Consider the following 23,461-nt stretch of genomic DNA (forward strand, 5'->3'; position numbering starts at 1 on the left):
TTTTTTTACAGGTGAATAACAAAAGTAACACAATTATGAACTAGTTACTTTTACTGGTAACTAGTTACTTTTATAGTGGAGTAACTCAGTTAGTTACTTTTTTGGAGAAGTAATGAGTAACTATAACTAATTACTTTTTCAAAGTAACGTGCCCAATACTGGTGGCTCCACAGCAATAGCAAGATTTTAAAAACTCATCACATGTCCTTCATCCAGTTCCAGGCTATAGCCGTTCAGGTTTCTTGTTTAAGGGGATGTCACCAACAGGAAACCTGGGCTGCTATAGACTGGAACATCTCCAGGATTAAAGAACAGTGCCCTAAAGCATGCCCAGGTAATGTGGCTCGGGTTTGTCGACGAGAGCCTATTGGCTAGACTGACAGCATCTGTTTAAGACAGCAGATATCAAACCTGCACGGAACGTCCGCTTATATCATTCAGTCAGACGCTCAGCTGAAGACGCAAAGCCAAGGTCTTTGAGGCGTGACATGAGCTCCTAATTTCTATTCCATTTCAGCTCTGGAAAAGCGAGGAACTTCAGCCCAGTCTCGAGTTACTGCACATTTCCATCTGACATTTAGCTAATGAAATTAATTCTCCTCATGAACTGATATAACTGAACACAGACCTGGATCCCTCACTGCTGGAAATAGAGACACTCTGCCTTGTGACTGAACCTCACACTAGTGTTGTAATCAAGAGCCGAGTCTGAATCAAGTCTCCAAGACCGGGACATGTCAAGTCCGAGTCAAGACCAAGACTTTTGGTGGACAGAAAAACTGAGATTGAGTCTAAGACTGAGACCAGATTAAGATTTAAAAATAAAAACATTAAAATATCTTCTCTGTTTATCAAAATTATGTTTTTTTATCTGTATCTCTTCTAAAACCTAATCCGAAGTCACCACACAAAGTCAACTGAATCAAATTATATCATTTTTATTATAAAATGTAAAAAAAAAACACAATTTGCCCGCAAACAGCTTGTTGCTAATGCTAGCTAGCTTGTGACTAGCTTTAGTTCTCTCCCAGTAGCATTAGTATTTTAGCGAGCTCGTCACTAAGGTTAGCTAGCTGGTCGCTAAGGTTAGCTAGCTCGTTACTAGCTTTAGTTCTCTCCCCAGTAGCATTAGTATTTTAGCTAGCTCATCACTAGTTTTAGTTCACTCCCTGGTAACTTTAGTATTTTAGCTAGCTTGTCACTAAGGTTAGCTAGCTTTTTGCTAATGTTAACCAGCTCATCACTACCTTTAGTTCTCTCCCTAGTAACATTAATATTTTAGCTAGCTCATCGCTAAGGTTAGCTAGCTTGTCACTAAGGTTAGCTAGCTTGTCGCTAATGTCAACCAGCTCATCACTACCTTTAGTTCTCTCCCTAGTAACATTAATATTTTAGCTAGCTCATCGCTAAGGTTAGCTAGCTTGTCACTAAGGTTAGCTAGCTTGTCGCTAATGTTAACCAGCTCATCACTAGCTTTAGTTCTCTCCCTGGTAACATTAGAATTTTAGCTAGCTTGTCACTAAGGTTAGTTCACTTGTTGCTTAGGTTAGCTAGCTCGTCACTAGCTTAAGAACTCTCCCTGGTAACATTAGTATTTTAGCTAGCTCGCCACTAAGGTTGGCTAGCTCATTGGTAGCTTTAGTTCTCTCCCTAGTAACATTAGTATTTTAGCTAGCTTGTCACTAAGGCTAGCTAGCTTGTTGCTAAGGTTAGCTAGCACATCACTAAGGTTAGTTAACTTGTCGCTAAGTTTAGCTAGCTTGTCACTAAGGCTAGCTAGCTTGTTGCTAAGGTTAGCTAGCTCGTCACTAAGGTTAGTTAGCTTGTCGCTAAGATTAGTTAGCTTGTCGCTAAGGTTATCTAGCTTGTCGCTAAGTGTAGCTAGCTTGTCAGTAGCTTTAGGACTCTTCCAGGTAACATTAGTGTTTTAATGATTTGTTGATGTTTAGTAACAATAGAAAAATGGTTCAGTTTTTACTGAACTTCACCTCAGACAGAGGACTCGGACTCGGCCAGGCTCGTCCACAGTCTCCGAGTCTACCTCACTACGAGACAGAGACAAGACCCATTTCAAACAATGTTGGACAAAGACAGGGATGAGACTGAGATGCTTTTGGTCTCGAGACCGCACTCGAGTACTACAACACTCTCACTGATCAGATACTAAACAGAAAGACCTTCCTCTTCTGCATGAGATTCTGTATCTTGGCTCTGAAGGAAAGAATGACCAACTTGTTCTTTCAGTCTCACAGGAAGGATAGAGGGTGGGCGAGGAAGCCGGCTCCCCTAATCTGGCAGGTTCCTGTGCCCGCCCATGCCATCCCTTTACCACCCACACGCTGAAGTCATGGGCACGTCTCAACATACCTGCGTTTACACTCTCACTTTAAATTCCAGGAAATATTTTAGGATTACGCTTCTGCCAAGGAACTGAACGACCAATAAACACATTTATACACACCCCCTACCCCGTTATACACGGTTCCCGGTTCCCAGTATTCTTTTAGTACCTTCTCGCCTGTGTTTCCAAACCATATTTTTCGTACTACTAAGGCACACCAGATTATGAGGCACACTGTCAGTGATCATCTATTTTCTGGTCTATTTTCGTTTTTATTTACATTTTTAATAAATGACACTATAAGGAACTTCTAATTTAGCAGGTCTTGCCGCTGGATGGTGGTGGTAGGGTGCAGCCAACTAAGTTAAGTAGAGCTAAGCTAAGTAAATAAAACTGTAAAAAAAAAAAAGAATTTCTTTTGAACAATTTGAACAAGTGCTGGATGTTAATCCACACATTTTCTCCTCAGAAACTGTTTATTTGTGCGCTTCTGTTTATTTACAGAAAGCTAAGGTTTCCAAATTTCTCCAGCACTAAGGCTGGAGCATTAGCATTAGCATTAGCGGCTAATCACTAGCAGTTACAGACAGCGCTACACTAAGGAACCCTGAATGCTCCAGTAATCCAGGGATGGTATTACCTACACAGACTACAGTCCACAGAATTTTTTTTTAATAAACGGTGTTTGTGTTGGTTATGTTATTATGTAAGAGTATTTACTTCTTTCATTGCTTGCCAATTTATTTTTATGCACTGTAATTGCTTTTCTAATTGCATTGGTTCATGTGTCCTATCATACAATGCCCCAAACATATACTATACAATACAAACATGCAGATAAAATAATTTTAAATATATATTTTTTTGTAATTGGTGATATTTAGGATAAGGTATTTTATTTAAGGACAGGTTGGAATAAACCCTATAATTTTGTTGATATTCTGAACACCAGCTTTTTTTTTTTTGGGCAGTTTTCTCAGCCTTTTTTGCGGATTTGAAAACTGTTTTATCTGTGTTTTATCTGAATCCCACTGTAATAATTTGGCAACCCTGATGGCTCGCTGTCCGCTCTGTTTGTTTTTCTGTCTGTTGCTTAGTAGCGAGACTCGCGATGCATTTTGGGACACATTCAGCTTGTGTAGTGTACAGCGATGTTTACTATAATTATAAAGTCATTGAGCATTATGGGGGATTTTAGTGCCCTCAAAATCATGTTCATTTCCACTCAAAGAAAAATGGCTGACATACTCAATAGTGCCCTTAGAGCCATTTCAGTCAAAACTTTTTATCTAGACTTTCTGTCCAGTTTCTGGAGTCCTAACTAATAGGAAAGCTTACTTTGCTCTTTGTATTTGTAAAAATTACCAACAAATCGCTCTCTGAACACCTAAAAGCCCTTCGAGCACCGTTCTGCCTATTTTACCCCCAAAAACAGAGGTTTGCGCTTTTCATGAGATTTGTGAACGCTATAATTTCCTATTCCAAACGTGTATTTTGTTGGAAATAATATTGCAGTATAAAGTAAATTAGCTTGTAAATCCCTGTTCATCCACTCTGACTCGTTACACTGAAACAGTTCATTGTTTGAAAATAGAACCACTGCCATTTATAATCTTAACAAATTAGCATCTGGACATTTGAACAGGGAGAGGGACAGGAAAAACAAACAGACGTACACATGTTTTGGCTTCAGTGACAGCAGAATAGAATGATTTCAACTCAATTTGGCAGCTAGATTTGGCCCTAAGAAAGCAAGGAATGTGTAGCTAATTACAGTAATCATTTCATTTTAATGATTCTCATCTCGAGTAAATATCAAGCATAATCATGAAGGCTTAGCATTTAGGTTGATATTATTAAGCCTCTGAGTGGTCCAGCAGACTAAGGTGCTGCCACTATGATCTGGAGATCACTGGTTTAAATCCTGTTTATGCAGCTTGCCATCAGCTGCCGGAGCCCTGAGAGAGCACAGTTAGCCTTGCTCTCTTTCTGGGTGGGTACAGTACAGTAGCTGGCGCTCTTCTTTCCCCCTCATCACTCCTAGGGTGAGGCTGCGTCTGTGAGCTGATGTATCAGAACTGAGTCGCTGCGCTGCTTTCCTCCAAGCGTTAGCGCTGTGATGCTACTCGGCAATGCCGGCAATGCTACAGCATCAGCAGCAGTTCAAAAAAAAGAGGTGGACTCTGACTTTGCATGTATTGGAGAAGGCATGTATTGCTAGCCTTCACCGTCCTGGTGTTGGGGCATCACTAGTGATGGGGGTTATATACAGCTGAGTAACAGATAAATGGGAAGGAGAATAAAATATTGTCGCTGTCCAATCAAAAACATGTATATCCAAAACAGCAACTTTGCAAAAGAGAGATAAAACATTATTACAGTAACTTTTAAGTAATTGTAAGTCAAAGCAAAAATGATTTCTTTTTGGAGATTTTATATTGGTCCATTCATCAAGACATTTTGGTACAGTGTAAAGGATAGGTTATGTGTTTAAATTATATAGTAAAAATACAAAAAAAAAATCCACAAAATGAAGATGCTGATCAAGAGCTTTTTCTTTTATTTACCCTTTTTTAATACTTTTTAAATAATTTTAATGTAGTTCTGTATAGTGTATATTTTTACTCTTTATCAGGTTTCTGCTAAATAAATTATAGAAATAAATTATTATACATATTTACTGTATCTGAAGCCTATAGAATTTTATTTTTTTATTTTAGTACAGAAGTGGGCTTGACAATAGTTTTTTTTTTAGTTCATTCATGAATTCATCTAAACTCACAATGGTGATATCTGTATGTGAACCAATAAATATGACATTTTTTATAGAAAAAAATAAAAGTAAAAAAAGGAAATCTCAGGCTTATATTAAATATGTGCAATATATTATGCATTAGAATTAATAAGTGAATGATAAAGCTAAAATTCAAAGTGTAAACACTGTTCCCTGTCTCTTTTCTTGTGTGAAGAATAGAAAAGCAGTTTCAGTAGCAGAGGAAATCAGTCTGAGTGCTGGATGGATGAGTGAGATTAGGAGGGTAAAGCTGTGGAGGAGACGGGGGAGTAGACCGGCTCCTAGTGGATAACCTTGGAACTGTGATTCTGACTCTGATGTCTGTTCTGGTGATAAAAAGACCAAAAGACAACTGGGAGAAAGCATTGAAAGTATCGAAAACTATGTTATATATATTTATTTATTATTTTTTCCTACTTTTACTGAGAAAAAAAGAGTTATATACACAAATGTTTAGGTGAAAACCTGAGCTAAACTTTTTAAAATCCACTTTAATGCTCAGCAAACCAGATTTACAGGCAAAACAAACTCAATATGTGTGTTTTTCTCTTCTTTATTTAGTTACTTTTTGATCTATACTATAATCACACACTGTACAACTGCTCTCCTGGTCACTATTTATCTATCTATCTAACTATTATAAATAAATATAAGCAGTTTAAACCAATCTATTTATTATTCTCCTCCTCCACCAGTCTTACACACTGCTTTTGGATAACTTTATGCTGCTTTACTCCTGGTGCCAAAATTTAAGCAGTTCAGTTTGGTGGTTTGATGGCTTGTGATCATCCATCTTCCTCTTGATTATATTCCAGAGGTTTTTAATTTAATAAAAATAAAAAACTCATCATTTTTAAGTGATTTTTAAGTGATGGAGCTGTATATAAATATTCTGCATGTAGACTGGACTAAGTAATGTTGCATAGTAATCTTCTATAGTTTTATATTAATTACTGTTAATCTATCTTTCTATCTATCTTTCTATCTATGTATATATGTATCTATCTATCTATCTATCTATCTATCTATCTATCTATCTATCTATCTATCTATCTATCTATCTATCTATCTATCTATCTAATATTCATAAATATATAAGCAGTTTAAACCAGTTTATTCTTTGAAAATCTGCTTTTCTTTTTACGCTTTGGCTCGTCTTTAAAATATTTCTCCGCTGATGGAAATTCTGCAATGGAATGTGTCTCTTTTTTCTTTTTTTTCTCAGATATTCCTCTCAGTGTGAGGTAAGCACAGAAGACCACGCCTCCTTTCGCTGGTCCTCACTTCTGATTGGCTGAGCCAGCGCCTCTGGAATGTCCATACAGGAGTTAAATAGCGTTTATCTCTGAAGGGTTTCAGTGAGAACGAGCTGAACTGAGCTGAAACCAGAGGAACCAGGAGGAGGAAAAGCCTTTAAATGGAGAAAACCATCAGAGAATATTAATAATTATATTTAAAGAACTATATATTTAATCAGAGGAGCTGGACTTTAGGCTTTTTTTTATTATCACAGATTCTCACAGATTCTTAAACAAAAGGGATTTTAACCAAGACTCTTTTTGTCTGCTGTTCTTTTTTGGGATATCTCATTTTCATTCAGGTGAGTCTAAATAATATAATATAAAATATACTATAATAATAGAACAGTTGAGATTAGCTATAAATGCCGATGTTGCTATTTATAGGTTTATGTTTGAGTAAAATGAACATTGTTGTTTTATTCAATAAACTACAGACAACATCTCCCCCAAATTCCAAATAAAAATATTGTCATTTAGAGCATTTATTTAGAGCAGAAAATGAGAAATGGCTGAAGAGCTTTTAGATCTCAAATAATAATGCAAAGAAAACAAGTTCATATTCATAAAGTTTTAAGAGTTCAGAAATAATCAATATTAGGTGGAATAACCCTGGTGGTTTTTAATCACAGTTTTTTCTTCATGCATCTTAGCATCATGTTCTCCTCCACCAGTCTTACACACTGCTTTTGGCTGATAACTTTATGCTGCTTTACTCCTGGTGCAAAAATTCAAGCAGTTCAGCTTGGTTTGATGGTTGAAGTGATCTCTTGACTGGTAGGCTAAACTTTGCTGTTTGCTCTTTTTAAAGCAGTAAAGAAGTGAAGAAGTTGTGATCATGATGTTCAGCGCGCTCTTTTTACTGCTGATGCTCTGCTGCTGGACTTCAGAAGGAAGCCGGATGGCAGGTGAGGACTTTATGGAAAGTTACCGGGTGTCTCGCGCTAGTTAGTTACCTCAGGTAGCCTCAACCCCTGTGAATAGAATAGGTGAGGTGAGGTGAATGCTGGGTATTAACGGGTTATATTTCATTTTATATTTCTATTTAGGTGGATAAAATGAGCATTTCAGCTCTTTTTCTTATAATTAAGGACTGAATAATATGATAGCAAAATTGTGTGACATATGTGATATATAGCGTAATTTTAGTCTGTTTGGCACATTTAAGATATTGATGCAAACAACCAAAAAACAAAAGTCCAACATTGGTTTTCTGTCTTAAAATATTCATTTACATGCTTAATATAAAAAAACGGAATTTATCTGTATTTAATCACTTAATTTAATTGCGTTATTGCATTATTGAGAAATTGAGAATATATATATTTTCTCATTTATTTTTATGTTTCTTGTATATATATGTTGTAGTAGTTTTTTCCCCCTATCTTTTCTTTTTTTCTTCTTTTTTTAAGTATTTATATGTATATATTTGTTATATGTGCTATAGTTATGACATCAGAAGAAAATAGGTGCTATTGCCATAGCAGCTAATGGGGATCCAAACAATATATAAAACAATAATAAAGCAACAATATTAGCCCTAATGCATGTAGGTGGTTGTAGTGACTATTTGGACCATTTTTTTTTTCTTTTTTTTGTGATAATTGGATAATTAAAAGTTTAATAATCTAAAAAAGCTCTACTATTTTCAGAACTTCAGAAGTGTTTGACCTGATGCTGATGTTTTAATTGTTAAACTTTGCAATATATTGAATGAGTTTAAACATAACTTGAAATATAAATACACATGCAATCCTTAAGAAATTAAGACATTCTATTAAATCATTCTAAAGAAAGAAAAAAAAAGACATTTAACATTAAGATTTATCCATTGCAACCAAACTCTCCACTCTTAACTCTAAACTCCTAAACTCCCAAACCTTCAACTCAACACTTCAGTCTCTCTCTTTAACAATAAACGTTTCTCTTTTTAAAAATTCACAGAGAACCGAGATGACAACAGCGTGTACGATCTTTTCGAGCTGGCACGTGTGAATAAGAAGAACCACGGAGTGAGTTTGGTGAAGGGGCCGGAACCCTACAGTCCCGCGTACAAAATCCTCAACCCTAACCTGATCCCCTCCATCCCAGAGCACTCCTTCAGGGACCTCGTCTACTCCATTCAGGAAGAAAAGGGATTCCTCTTCACAGTCAACTTGAAGCAGGCCAAGAAAACCCGAGGCAGCCTTCTGACTGTGGAGAAGAAGGATGGCAGCGGGCCCATTTTCGAGATTATCTCCAACGGAGATGCCAACACTCTGGATTTGGTTTTCACCACGGCTAACAAGCAGGACGTGGTGTCCATCGAGGATGCCCACTTGGCGAGCGGCAGCTGGAAGAACATCACGCTGTTTGTGCAGGAGGATCGTGCGCAGTTACACATCGGCTGCGAAGAGATTAACACCAGCGAGCTGGACGTGCCTATTCACCAGATTCTGACGCAGGAGGTCGTCGATATCGCTAACCTCAGGATCGGGAAGGGAGCAGTGAAAGATAGGTTTATGGTGAGTGTGAGCTTTTTGTTAAGATACTGAGCTCTTGAAATCGCTATTGAATTTCCCAGCATTTCCTAACAAACGTGCTTCAATTGTCTCCACAGGGTGTTCTCCAGAATGTGCGCTTTGTATTCAGAACCACAGTGGACGCGATCCGACGCAACATGGGATGCGAGAGCTGTAAGTGATTATGTGTGTCACGTGACAAAGCTGCATAGTTCTACAAATGAATCATTTTCAGCCAAAGCCAGAGAAAAAAAAAAAAGAAAAGCTGAAGTCCTGAGCCAACCGTTGTGTTTGTTCCCTTCATAGCCACCTACATCACAGACGTCATGACCCTGGACAACCCTGTGAACGGCTCCAGTCCGGCCATCCGCACTGATTACACTGGACACAAGACAAAAGGTTAGCATTTTTTTTTTTTAGCGCTCATTGGACTCTTGCTCTGGTTCTGGTTCTGGTTTTGGTTCTGTGATGGTCTGTGAAGTCTCAGACTCTACAGAGAGTGTATTTTTTTTTGTTCAGATCTCCAAGACATCTGTGGCTTCTCCTGTGAGGACCTGGCCAGCATGTTTAAGGAGCTCAAGGGGCTCGGTGTGGTGGTTAAGCAGCTGTCAAACGAGCTCCTCCAAGTGGTGAGTATCAAAACCAGCTGTGCTCAGTTTCTGCGCTCTATTTTTCTATTCAACTGCCGAGACACTTATTTCTTAGTCACTTCCTCGTCTGTGCCAAACCTCAAATTTGCCTCATGTGAATAGCAACAAGCCTCCTTTCTTCCATTTTCTTCCATTTTTCGATCATCCCTCTGATTCATATCCAGTGGAATCCCTCCTGTTACGATCTATGTTTGCCTCCCTCTGTGAAGTAGAAGTAACTGTGCTCTCTTTCTGTGTGCGTTTCTTCATCTCTCACCCCATTCTTTTCTTTTCTTTGCAGAGGACGGATAACAACTTGATAAAGAACAAGATCAAAATCCACAGCGGCGTGTGTCTGCACAACGGCGTCGTCTACAAAGACAAGGACGAGTGGACGGTGGACAGCTGCACCCACTGCACCTGCCAGGTAAGCTTACTTGAGCTGGAACAAAAGCTCAGCAAAGTTCAAAGGATATAGACAGCAGTGGACAGACAGCAGACAGACGTGTCCTGGCCCAACTGTCCTTTTAATTACACTCATCCATTGGCGTACGTGTCCTACCTGATATCAGAAATAGGTGGATTACACCTATTACAAAAACTTATACTGCAGATATATATCTGCACCCCCGCCATGAAAAGCACCCTCTCTCATTTATTGCATTTATCAAGAAGACACATGCATACAACTGCCGAAAGGGGGTGCAGATTTAGGCACAACTATGGTGCCGAATTCAGCACCCCAGCCAGGAAAAGCGCCACCTCTCGTGAGAGGCTGCAGGTGACATGTCTTGGGTATTTTGGGTATTTCCATTGCATTTTCTAAGTAAAGTTAAAGCCAAGAAGATGTGGGTGCACGCTCCAGAGAGAGGGTGCTTTTCCTGGCGGGGGTTCTGAATAGCTGAATAACATATATATTCACTGCTGCCAGAAATCTCTATGAAACGTAAAATTACATTCTTTTAATAAAAGGACCCCATCGTAAGAAGTGCTTTTAGTAGAAAAAAATTAAAACACAGGACACAATGCAACTGAGATTTAAAAAAAAATTAAAGAGTGGAGAAAATGTAAGTATACAACAGAATGGGCATGACAATACATAATAATAATAATAATAGTAATAATAATAATAATAATAATAATAATAACCTAATCTTTTTGTTATATTGTTTAAATATTAGGTAATAACTGATCAGTTTTTGTCATATATGTATATATTTAAGACATTGCGCACATAATTATTTCTAACTGCAGTAATGTGGAGTAACTTATTTAGGTTGTAAAGTGAATTTTGCTTGGATTTAACTAATAATAATCAGAAGTACAGCATTTTTTTTTTTTACTGCAGTTCCGCAAAAATTGTGCTTGTAGACTTGCTAACATGCTAACAGGTTTCGGTAAGCTATCCTGTAGTGAGTGCGAACGGCACGCTTGCAAATCGAGCTTGCGTTACTCAGCTGGAGCGGCTGGCTATTGGTCAGAATCCTGAATCAGAATCCTGCCTGCGAATAGGAGAGAAAGAGTTGCAGCCAGCAGGGTTTTTTTGTAAAGAAAAAAATCGAAAAGTTTGTAGTCAGTCTGTATTTGAGTTTGTTCCCTTTTAGACAAACTTTTGAGACTTCTAGGTCTAGTTTTGAATCAGCATTCCTCTCCTGTCTCTCTCTCTCTCTCTCTCTCTCTCTCTCGAGCCACGATTTCTCCATAAAATCCATTAAATCCAGTGGAGTAGATCTGTCTGGAAAATGTTTTCCTAGCAGCAGTTATTAGATAAAAAAAAAAAGGCTTCAGAAAAGGGCTTCAGACTCGCGGCTGTAATATTCACCTCATGCTGACCACGGCATTAAAGCAGAAAACATCAGTCACTACCGTGACAATTATAGAGCTCTGTGAGTTTTGTATGTGTGAGCCACGGCTCTGCCCACCCCAACTAACCGCAAACAACCGGCTGAGACTATAACACCACAGGACTCCCCTGCCCAAGCCAGAGGTCATTCCTCCACTGCCAAACGCAGACATAACAATGGAAACTGTAACTGCTGAGTTTACGTTTTTAACGAAAAAACGGAAAAAAGAAAGTTGAGACGGCCTTAAAATATGTACTACAGATTGAGTTTAACTGAGGTGATGTGTGTTAAAATAGTTTAAAAAAGGCTAAAACTACACTGTAAGCACGGATAAGTTGAATTTACTTAAAAAAAATGAGAAAACCGGTTGCCTTAAAAAAGTTTAGTAATGGGAAATGAAAACTTAAGTTAGCATAACTTAAAACATCAAGTTATTATTATTTACTTTTATTTTTTATCATACTTTTTTAAAGCAGCCAATTTGCTTATTTTTTGTTTTAAGTAATGGAGAATAAAAAAACTTGAGTTAGCATACATTAAAACATCAAGTTATTACAACTAAAGATTAAACAGGAAGTTGATTTATTTGTAAGGTAGCCCAGAGGGGGAATCACTACACACTGATGGTGAGTGTTAGTTTGTCAGAAACTGTTGGACACACCCAGTATGCAAATATATTGTGACAGAAGCCAATGGAAAAGAAGCTGTTAATGGTAAAACAGACTAAACTCAGTTATTATAATCAAGTTGGTTCAACTCAAAGATCTCAGTTTGAATAGTACAGTATATGTGCCCTCAAATGTTCAGCTAGCTCAAAATAGTTGAGTATTGTTTAAAATAAATCCAATTTTATGTAAAACAGACTTAAATCATTTGCGTTTAAACAACGTATGGGTTTAAAGTGTAGTAAAATATATATTTTTAAATTAACATACAATTTAAAAAAATGGACCATCTCACATATTTGCAATCAACTTCGCAAAAACTAAAAGAAAACTGCAATGTTATGTAAAACTATTATGTTTGATAATAGTTGGCATTTTAAAAAAGTAATAAAAGTAGTGAAACATTAATATATAAATAAATAAATAAAAGTTTGAACATGTCTTTTTTTATGTTTCAGACATCTTTTGGATAATTAAACACAATTAAACCATTACTGTTCCTGACAAATGAACATGACAGAAGGGTTAAAAAAAAGGCTTAATCTAGTAAAATCTTATTTTAAAAAGTTTTAACACAACATTCCTTTTCCTTAGAACTCTGCCACCATTTGCCGGGAAATCTCCTGCCCGCTCATGCCGTGTGCCAACGCCACCGTGCCCGACGGTGAATGCTGCCCACGCTGTGGAACACGTAAGTTCAACGTTTTTTAACCCTGGCTGGATGCCATCATCACAATTGCATGTAATTAAAAAAACACTGCTGCAGCCATTTTTCATCTATTTGACTTTTTTCTCTCTTTTATTCTCATAGCGAGTGACTACGCTGAGGACGGATGGTCCCCCTGGTCTGAGTGGACGCACTGCTCGGTAACCTGCGGTCGTGGCATCCAGCAGCGCGGACGCTCCTGCGACCGCATCAACAGCAACTGCGAGGGAACCTCTGTGCAAACCAGAGACTGCTACCTGCAGGAATGCGACAAGCGCTGTGAGTCAAGTACACTTGTTAAATCCGTTCAGTAATTAGATATGCATTGATGCATCGATGACGAATTGAGTGAGCGTATTGCATCACACACTGTTTTCATATTACACTTCTTTCTTTTCGTCCCACAGTCAGGCAAGATGGCGGCTGGAGCCACTGGTCTCCTTGGTCCTCGTGCTCAGTGACGTGCGGAGAGGGCGTCATCACCCGCATTCGCCTCTGCAACTCGCCTACGCCGCAAATGGGAGGCAGGGACTGCCAGGGAGAGGGTCGTCAAACGGAGCCATGCAAGATGTCTCCATGCCCTGGTAAGAACTTTGGGTTTTATCCATCAAAGTTCATCAAATGATTTACAGTCTAAAGTATCCAAATGTCTCACTTTTTATCTCATCTTTTTCTGTGACATCAGTAAACGGAGGTTGGGGGCCGTGGTCACTGTGGGACACTTGCTCCGTAACTTGTGGAGGAGGACTGCAGACCAGACATCGCCTCTGTAACAATCCCATGCCTAAACATGGTGGAAAAGAGTGCGTGGGTGATGCTAAAGGCACTCGCTTGTGCAACTCCGAGGACTGTCCCATCGGTAGGAGCGAAATTAGGAAAACAAATGCGCCCATGCTCTCTAATTCTTATTCCACTAAGAGCCATTGTTAATCAGATCCTTCATTTTCCATCATTTTCCCAACAGATGGCTGTCTCTCCAGCCCTTGCTTTGCTGGAACCAAGTGCACCAGCTTTCCTGACGGCTCCTGGAAGTGTGGCGAGTGTCCTGTTGGGTATACTGGAGATGGCATGCACTGTGAGGACATTGACGAGGTAGTTATTGGCCGTGTTCACCAATAAGAAACTTTAAATCTGTTCTTTGAAACTAGAAACTGAGTCTAAATTCTAAAATCTTTTCTGTTTTTTCTTCAGTGCAAAGCTGTTCCTGAAGCTTGCTTCACTCTTAACGGAGTCCATCGCTGTGAGAACACAGAGCCCGGCTATAACTGCCTTCCGTGTCCCCCTCGCTACTCCGGAGTCCAGCCTTTTGGAAAAGGAATTGAACAGGCGATGGCCAACAAACAGGTGAGTGTTCTCCTTAGTTCTGTTGTTCACCAGGGGTGGGCGATATGGCCCTAAAATAATATCACGATATTCCATCTTTTTGATGATATGACAAAACACTGAATTAAAAAAATGAAAATTATTATTTTTACATTTTTGCATACGATATCTGAGATACTAATAAAAATGCACTCCAAATATCTCCATATATCCAGGATTAAAGTGAAATCAATGATACTAGACATATAGAATCTGTCTCTAGGAGATACAGTATTTAATGGGAAATGAGAACAGTGTGAATTTTTCTTTTGCTAAAAACAATAAAAAAAGTAGTAAAATGAAACACCTGTCATCATTTTAGTGTGGGATTTTAGGTTTCATGGCTAAATTGGAGCAGCCTGGTGTCCAATCTTCATTAATTGCACATTATTGCACCAGTAAGAGCATGAAGAAGAGTGTGAAGGTTCAATTAGCAGGGTAAGAGCACAGTTCTGCTCAAAATATTGCAATGCACACATCATTATGGGAGACATACAATCAAGTTCAAAAGAGGACAAATTGTTGGTGCACGTCTTGCTGGAGCATCTGTGACCAAGACAGCAAGTATTTTTTTTGTGATGTATCAAGAGCCACGGTATCCAGGGTAATGTCAGCATATAATACCACCAAGAAGGACCAACCACATCCAAAAGGATTAACTGTGGACGCTGTAAGAGGAATCTGAATTCAATGTGCACCTCAGCTCTCCTGTTTCCACCAGAACTGTCCGTTGAGACAATAAATTATTGTGGTCTAAAACCAGGTGTTTCGGTTTCATTGTCCAACTCCTGTATATATATGTCCTGTATATGAAAATTACAGGTCTTTATCTTATTATGTCTTATGTGGTTTTCTTCTTTTCTTCTCTTCTGCAGGTCTGCGCACCAAAGAACCCTTGCGAGGATGGCAGCCATGACTGCAACAAAAACGCAAACTGTATTTACCTGGGCGTTTTCTCCGACATCATGTTCCGCTGCGAGTGCAAACCTGGCTACGCAGGAAACGGACACATCTGCGGTGAGGACTCGGACTTGGATGGCTGGCCCAACACCAATCTTCACTGCGTGGAGAATGCCACCTACCACTGCAAGAAGGTATGTAACCACCCCTGTTTTTGCCGTATGATTAAAAAACGCTATGTCGTATAATTGAAGTTCAAAACCCTTAATCCAAATGCGTTTTCTTTCAGGACAACTGCCCCAACCTTCCCAACTCCGGGCAAGAGGACTACGACAAAGACGGAACCGGAGACGCTTGTGATAGCGATGATGACAACGATGGGATCCCTGATGATAGGGTGAGAGGAAAACACATTCTTTCCTATTCAAAATAAGACGAAACGAAGAGAGAGAGAATGAAAGTTTAGGGGGAGTACAAAACCTTCGGGAACAGTGAGCACAGAGCAGGCCTTCCAGTAGCACATAAATAACAGTTTTGCTACGGGCATAATGCCTTTCGGCTCTACGTCCATAATTTAAAAGCCCTGCGTTGAGAGGAAAAAAACATAACTGGGCAAGTAAACAGTAGCAGCTGCCGCCAGAGCCAAATCTTACATACCAGCACAGTTGAATCCATCCTGAATCCAGCCTGTGTTGAGTCTGTGGTGGATGGCTCCATCTTTTGATTTAGTGCTTACTTTGAAGTGCTAGTGCTGGTGTATTCCTAAGTTTCCATCCATCCATAGAGCAAAAAAAACAGAACAAAAAAAAGAAGAAGCAGAAAAGATGCAACAGATGTCTTTCTGACAGGTTTTTGATCGGCCAGTAAACCCTACTGTTACACAACCAATTACACAACCAACTCATTTGGACTTCCCTTATCACTAGTGATGCCCTAAACACACCAGGAGATACATGTGAAGTCTTATTGCTGAGTAGCATCACAGCGGACCTAACTCTCGGAGGAAAGCGCAGTGACTCGGTTCCGATACAACAGCTCACAGATGCAGCCTTGTGCTGATCCACATCACCCTAGGAGTGCCATCTGTGCCACTGTACCCAAGGCCAATTGTGCTCTCTCAGGGCTCTGGCAGCTGATGGCAAGCTGCATGGCCGGGATTCAAACCGGTGATCTGATCATAGTGGCAGTGTTTTAGAAAGCTGGACCATTCATTGCCCCCAAGCAAATGTTTTTAGGGGTATTATCAATATGAATCATGTTCTTTTTTATTGATAATTTGAATTTTCCTTTTCGTCTTTCTCTAAAACAGGACAACTGCCCGTTCACCTTCAACCCAAGACAGTATGATCAGGACCGCGATGAAGTCGGCGACCGCTGTGATAACTGCCCGTACGACAGCAACCCCGACCAGATCGACACCGACAACAACGGCGAAGGCGATGCTTGTGCCATTGACATCGATGGCGATGGTAAGCAACAAATTTAGGCCTCATAGCATGAAAAAGCTAAACCTGTTAGCAGAAGAGCTAAGAGATCAATGATTGAAAAAGTGTCTAAAGAAAGGATCTTCTTTTATCTGATCTTCTCAGGTATTCTGAACGAGAAAGACAACTGCCCATACGTGTACAACATTGACCAGAGAGACACAGACTATGATGGCGTTGGAGACCACTGTGATAACTGCCCGTTGGAGCACAATCCTGATCAGGTAGGTTATTTAAATGTTATTTAAATATATACAGCTCTTGAGAAAAAATAAGAGACCACTTAATAAGAGACCAGAAAAAACGTTGAGTTTCTTTGATTTTACCAAATTGGAAACCTCTGGAATAAAACCAAGAGGAAGATGGATGATCACAAACCATCAAACCACCAAACTGAACTGCTTGAAAGTTATCCAAAAGCAGTGTGTAAGACTGGTGGAGGAGAACATGATGCCAAGATGCATGAAAACTGTGATTAAATGCTCTAAATGACAATGTTTTTATTTGGAATTTGGGAGAAATGTTGTCTGTAGTTTAAGGAATAAAACTACAGTGTTCATTTTACTCAAACATAAACCGATAAACTGATACAGAAACTGAAGTGCTCTCTAACATGTCATTTTTTCCAGAGCTGTATAAGTCATAATGAATAAAACTGAAAATGGCATTTTTAGTGAAAAGTCACTGAATGAGCAAAGCAGCACAAAGACACTTAGCATCCCTTTATAACAACAGCCTCATTCATTCCTCTCCTCCTACAGATCGACTCAGATTCAGATAATGTGGGCGACAAGTGCGACAGCAATCAGGACATCGACGAGGACGGCCATCAGAACAATCTGGACAACTGCCCGTACATCCCCAACGCCAACCAGGCCGACCACGACAAGGACGGCAAGGGAGACGCCTGTGACCACGATGACGACAACGACGGTGTTCCTGACGACAAAGACAACTGCAGACTGGCCCCCAACCCAGACCAGATTGACTCTGATGGTGAGGAAATGAAAATTCTAAAGCACTGCCACTATGATTGGGAGATCACTGGTTCGAATCCTGCTTATGAAGCTTGCCATTAGCTGCCGGAGCCCTGAGAGAGAGCACAATTGGCCTTGCTCTTGCTCTCTCTGGGTGGGTACAGTACAGTAGATGGCGCTCTCTCTTTCACCTCATCACTCCTAGGGTGATGTGGATCAGCACAAGGCTGTGAGCGTCTGTGAGCTGATGTATCAGAACCGAGTCGCTGCGCTGCTTTCCTCTGAGCATTAGCGCTGTGATGCTGCATCAGCAGCAGTTTAAAAAGAGGCAGAGTCTGACTTCAAATGTATCAGAGGAGGCATGTGCTAGTCTTCACCCTCCTGGTGTTGGTGAGTCCTAATGAGTGGGTTTGGGTAATTGGCCTTGTAAATTGGAAAGAAGATGATTTGTGAAATTGTTTAAATCTAAATAAAAAAGGCTAACCAAGGTTCTGCACTGTCGCATTCTAGGTGATGGGCGTGGCGATGCCTGCAAAGACGACTTTGACCAAGACAATGTGCCCGATATTGAAGACGTCTGTCCGGAGAACTTCGCCATCAGTGAGACAGACTTCCGCAAGTTCCAGATGGTTCCCCTGGACCCCACAGGAACTTCACAGATTGACCCCAACTGGGTGGTCCGGCATCAGGGCAAAGAGCTTCTGCAGACAGTCAACTGCGACCCTGGCATTGCTGTTGGTACGTATTGGAAAACCGGTAGAACTTAGAAGAACTGGTAGAAGAAGTGGAACCTCTCAAGGTCAAGAACAAACTCATGAAAAATCATCTCCTTTCTATCTCTTGTAGGTTTTGATGAGTTTAACGCCGTGGACTTCAGTGGAACCTTCTTCATCAATACCGACCGTGATGACGATTACGCCGGTTTCGTCTTCGGCTATCAGTCCAGTTCCCGCTTCTACGTGGTGATGTGGAAACAGATCACCCAGACATACTGGTCCCACACACCCACCAGAGCTCAGGGCTATTCTGGACTGTCCATCAAAGTGGTAAACTCCACCACAGGACCCGGAGAGCACCTCAGGAACGCGCTGTGGCACACTGGAGACACGGCAGGACAGGTAAGCAGTGCTTTCTGACTTTTAAAATCACTTCTACTCTTGGTTCTAGTTGTATCTGTAAGAACTGTATCGAGGAATCATGTTCTGTGTTAAATTCCAGGTTCGCACTTTGTGGCACGACCCCAAGAACATCGGCTGGAAGGATTACACTGCCTACAGATGGCACCTGATCCACAGACCTAAAACTGGACACATCAGGTGAGATGAGTTTAGTGAGTTAGCGTTAATGAAGATTTTAAAGACTTTTAAAACTATGAACATAACAAAAGAATTAAGCCTGGAAACGTGTCTAAATCGTGTCTAAAATCTTGTTGCTCTTTTTTCTTGTTTTTTAGAGTCATCATGTACGAAGGCAAGAAGGTTATGGCAGATTCTGGAAGCGTATACGACAAGACGTATGCTGGTGGAAGACTTGGACTCTTTGTCTTCTCTCAAGAGATGGTTTACTTCTCAGACCTCAAATATGAATGCAGAGGTAAATATATTACACTTTTTTGACTTAGACCCCTTGCCCTGAACCATTCATTCATACCCACCTTACTATACACTTTGCACTGTCTTCTAAAAAATTAAAAATTAAAATAAACCTTAACAGGCCTTGGTCTGTATACAGGCTACAGGTGTAGGTGATACGAAAACCCTGTTTCTCTGCAGTTACATGTAAAAGTTATTTACATTCTGAAAATGTTGAAGAACGTGGAGATTATCCTACCAAAATTTTGAGAAGATGCCTGTTCACTCTCTACTCTTAATGCACTTTATAATTCATAATTTCACATCAGTTTCAAGAGGAATCAACCCCAAATTCTGCATGTTTGAAAATAGACAACCATAGAAAACTATCATATCAACTATATCAAAACAAAACTTTTGGAAGACATGAATGTTGTTTTGTATTCAGGAAAATATTGCAGATTTACTTCAGTTTGTTAAAATGTTTTCTATCACAATTACAATTAGGATTTTCAGTAATGTTTCTTATCAAACATGAAACATTTTATGTAAAGCTTTAATATTAACCTTTAATATACAGGTAGAGCTAACTATGTTAAGTAAAGCTAAGCTGAATAAACAAAACTGTAATAAAAAAAAGACTTTCTTTAAAAAAGTCAAACGAGTGCTGAAAGGTAATCTACACAGTTTCTGTTTATATACAGTAAGCTTCATTTCCTGAATTTCCTGAATTAGCGTTAGTGGCTAATCACTAGCAGTTAGCAGCTAATGCTGCATGACAGTGCTTCACTGAGGAACCCAGAGTGTTCCGGTAAGCCAGTGCGATATTAGCTAGCGGTTAGTCCCATGTAGCTTGTTTTAACATGCTAGACGCACAGACTACAGTCTGATATATTTGCATCTGAATGACAAAAGAGCTAGCTAGCGCTGCATTTAGTGGGTAATGCTAATGCTGCTCTAGTAGTGCTAGCCGGAGTTAGCAGCAGGATACAGGCCGATAATACTGACCTCTAATACTGCTCAAGACTCATTTTTCTTTAAATAGTAAAGAATTTATGAAATATAAAATGAAGAAAAAGATAATAATAATAATAATAATAATAATAATAGGTAAAAGTCAAGTAAAATGATAAGAATTTTTAACACATGGATTTTTTTTGTCTTTTCTCTCTTTTTTTCTCAGATATATAACGGGATCATAGTTTGAGTTCCCCGAAGAATGTGCCGTGAATCATCTTTTGACGTCGACCTATTTATAAGTTCATTACATATTTTCTGGGACGAAGCCTTTTTGAGATTTTTTTTTTTTATTATTTCCTATGATGGGACCAATTGGATGAGATGGAGTCACGTGACCTGGACAGCGGGGACAGCCGAACCCTGCACCAGTGGCAGGTAGAGCACGGACATGCGTGGAGTTCTGCCTGAAACGAGCGAGAAACATTAAGACTTCTGAACTTCTCGACTGGTCAGGTTCATCCTCCCGTCATAGCGGACCAAAAAAAGAGAAAAGGAAGCGTTATTGTCTGTAATTGCAGCGCTGAAGCTCAGATCTGCTGTGGACTATAATCTGGAAAGGAAGAAACCTCTCATAAAAAAATGAAGAAAAGCAACAGGAGCTCCACTTCTTTCTGCTGGGTCTGAGGTCCCACTGTGGAGGAACTGTGGGAGAACCGAGGGAGGAGGATGCACAGGACGATATATATAAATATAAATATAAATATATATGTGTGTGTATAAACAGAAATGGACTGTCTTTCATGTTGAGAGAATGAATGAGTGTTTTTGAGTGTGTGTGTGTGTGTGTGTGTGTGTGTATGTTTATGACCAACACCCCAGTTTTATGGACTCTTATGTTCATATTCTTTTTTATTTTATTTTATTGTTTACAATGATTACAATGATTTAACCCATCCAGTAACCCATCCAATCAGGTTTCAAGTTTCAAGTTTTATAGTTGATGACAGCATGCCCATTGAAAGGCTATTACTTGCCTTTTTTCTGGAGATATACAGCTCAGAAAAAAAAAAATCTATTTATAAGTATATGTTTAAGTAAAATGAAAAAACATTATATATATATTTTTTTTTTATTCTATAAACTAAACAAAACATTTATCCCGAATTCCACATAAAAATATCGTCATTTAGTTTTAAGTGTAGATTAAGGTTAAGCTCAAAAATCAATATTTGGTGGAATAACCCTGATTTTTAATCACACTTGGAGTTATGTTCTCCTCCACCAGTCTTACACACTGCTTTTGGATAACTTTATGCTGCTTTACTCCTGGTGCAAAAATTTAAGCAGTTCAGTTTGGTTGTTTGATGGCTTTTGATCATCCATCTTCCTCCTGAGGTTTTTTAATTTGGTAAAATCAGAGAAAATCATCATTTTTAAGTGTTTTAAATTTTTTTTACAGAGCTGTATATTTTCTCCAAGCTGTTCTCAGGGTTAAAATGACCTTCATCATCATTATCAACATCATCATCATCATCATCATCATTATCAACATCATCATCAGCCTTTTAGAACAGAAGCAGTTTAAAGTACCAGGAGATATTTACACAAATAGCTTAAAAGAAGCTTAAAATGGAATAAAATCCCCTTAAAAAAAGAAAGGGAAGAAAACATGTGAAACAGGGAAACAGGGAAAACATAGTACCCAATTGTGATTGAATGAATGAATTAATGATTTTTTTTAACACCTTGAATTATCAATTATCCTCGTCTCATCCTTTATTCATCTCAACGCAGCTTGATCACTTGATTATTAGTTATTAATAATTGAATAATTAAAGAACGAACTGGAGATAAATGGGCTAAAATTGCCCAAATTGTATAGAAAGCCAGCATTCATTTTCTCCACATAAAAAAAGAACAAATCTAACATAGTTTTAGTAGTTAGTAGTTTCTTTTAGCACAGGGTGCAGTTCAGTTTGCTCTATGTTGTAAAAAGTAAAAAAAAAAAATCCAATGAAAACAAAAATATACAAATATTACCTCATTGTTGTAAATCGAAATAAAAAAATAAATAAATACCAATAAAATACAAATACTTCTTAGCTGCAGAATATAAACCCATCGGCTTCTTTTATTTGTATTTAGTTAGCAAATGTAGTACGGTCATATATTTTCAAAAATGTATATAATACAAAATATTTTTCGGAGCATAAAATACCCCCAACAGGGTATAAATGGACTATTGTGTTTGTTGTTGTTGTTTTTTTTTTGTTTGTTTGTTTTTTTTAAGTTATGTTTTTGTGCTTTAGTGAACGAATGATGCCTTTTTTTTAAAGAATAAGTTATTATTAAAGTTGTTTTTATCTTTTTGAAAAACAAAAAGTCATTTCGTGTGTGTAGATATATACTATTTAAATAATTTATCAGGAAGTGTGAACTGACATTGGAAGTGTTTTTGTCTGTATAAACTGTTTGCACACTGACTTGAGGATGTTTGTATTGTTGTTTAGTGTCTGTTGCTTCTTTTGTCCCCCCTCCTTTCCCCCCCCTTTGTACAATTTGGGCTACTTTGTATTTTAATACTGCAAGTTTTACCCACAGAAATGCTGTTTTTTTATTCGTATCAGTTATTTTTTAAAAGGACAACCGAACAATAAACAGTTGAAAACAGAGAAATTAATGTTTTTGGTTTTTCATATCTGCATGAGTTCCTTTTAATCAAATAATTAAACCTCTATAATAAATACTAAACTATGCAAAACGATAAACTTTGGCTTGGCTTACAGGAGTAGTAAGGGGCAGGCAGGGTCAGTAACAGTAGGGCGGCAAATGTAACCAACATACCAGAGCGCAATTAGGAAAAACAGGGTCATACATGGTAAAATACACAATAAGAGGGTATTGTGGTTTGTAGCATAGCTTCATAGCTTAGCTAAATGTTTTTATTCTTTAACACCTCCTTTATTATACTTTATAACATATAATTGCAAGAAAATGTATGTGGACCCTTTGGATTTCTGGATAAATTGGATTTCTGCATTGTGAGGAGGGTAAAAAGTATGTCAACCCTTAGAATAATGACTTTTCTAAAAAAACACACACCAGTTTTGAGTTTGCTGTTCTTAAGAAGCATTGCAGCTTTATGTGAATCATGCCTCGAACAAAAGACAAAAGAGCTCTCAGAAGACCTACGTTCAAGAAATGTTGACTTGTATGAAGCTGGAAAGGTTTACAAAATTATCTCTAAAAAAAGTATTGATGTTCATGTGTCCACAGTAAGATAGACGCTCTACAAATGGAGAAAGTTCAGCACTGTTGCTGCTACTCTCCCGAGGTGTGGAAAAGTCCTGTAAAGATGACTGTAAGAGCACAGCGCAGAATGAGGTGAATCAATGAGGTGAGGAAGAATCCTAGAGTGTCAGCTGAAGA

The 23,461-nt window shown here is 38.8% G+C and overlaps 1 protein-coding gene across 2 annotated transcripts; it reads left to right on the plus strand.

Annotated features, from left to right (window-relative positions):
• Window positions 1-6,479: 6,479 nt before the first annotated feature.
• On the plus strand, window positions 6,480-22,708 carry LOC103029184 (thrombospondin-1). Of its 2 annotated transcripts, none has more exons than XM_049463531.1 (23): window positions 6,480-6,735; window positions 7,245-7,341; window positions 8,378-8,937; window positions 9,033-9,108; window positions 9,241-9,333; window positions 9,454-9,563; window positions 9,865-9,990; window positions 12,667-12,763; window positions 12,884-13,057; window positions 13,186-13,362; window positions 13,464-13,637; window positions 13,743-13,870; window positions 13,970-14,122; window positions 15,016-15,234; window positions 15,330-15,437; window positions 16,350-16,509; window positions 16,630-16,748; window positions 17,286-17,520; window positions 18,012-18,239; window positions 18,348-18,619; window positions 18,720-18,817; window positions 18,955-19,094; window positions 20,256-22,708. In XM_049463531.1, exons 2-23 carry the CDS (start codon window positions 7,272-7,274, stop codon window positions 20,261-20,263), a joined length of 3,525 nt encoding a protein of 1,174 aa, XP_049319488.1. In that variant the 5' UTR covers window positions 6,480-6,735; window positions 7,245-7,271; the 3' UTR covers window positions 20,264-22,708. The 2 variants fall into 2 exon arrangements, with proteins under 2 accessions (XP_049319488.1, XP_015462406.3); XM_015606920.3 differs by having other exon boundaries at window positions 7,248-7,341.
• The last annotated feature ends 753 nt before the right edge of the window (window positions 22,709-23,461 follow it).

The sequence above is a fragment of the Astyanax mexicanus genome, chromosome 14 (genome assembly GCF_023375975.1).
Source record: "Astyanax mexicanus isolate ESR-SI-001 chromosome 14, AstMex3_surface, whole genome shotgun sequence".
Lineage (NCBI taxonomy): Eukaryota > Metazoa > Chordata > Actinopteri > Characiformes > Acestrorhamphidae > Astyanax > Astyanax mexicanus.

Excerpts from the sequence above, each read along its gene's own strand:
- LOC103029184 (XM_049463531.1), top strand. The coding sequence starts at position 7,272 with ATGATGTTCAGCGCGCTCTTTTTACTGCTGATGCTCTGCTGCTGGACT. Across the intron at positions 8,938-9,032 it reads CAGTGAAAGATAGGTTTATG|GGTGTTCTCCAGAATGTGCG; the intron begins GTGAGTGTGAGC and ends TTGTCTCCACAG. Across the intron at positions 14,123-15,015 it reads AGGCGATGGCCAACAAACAG|GTCTGCGCACCAAAGAACCC; the intron begins GTGAGTGTTCTC and ends TCTCTTCTGCAG.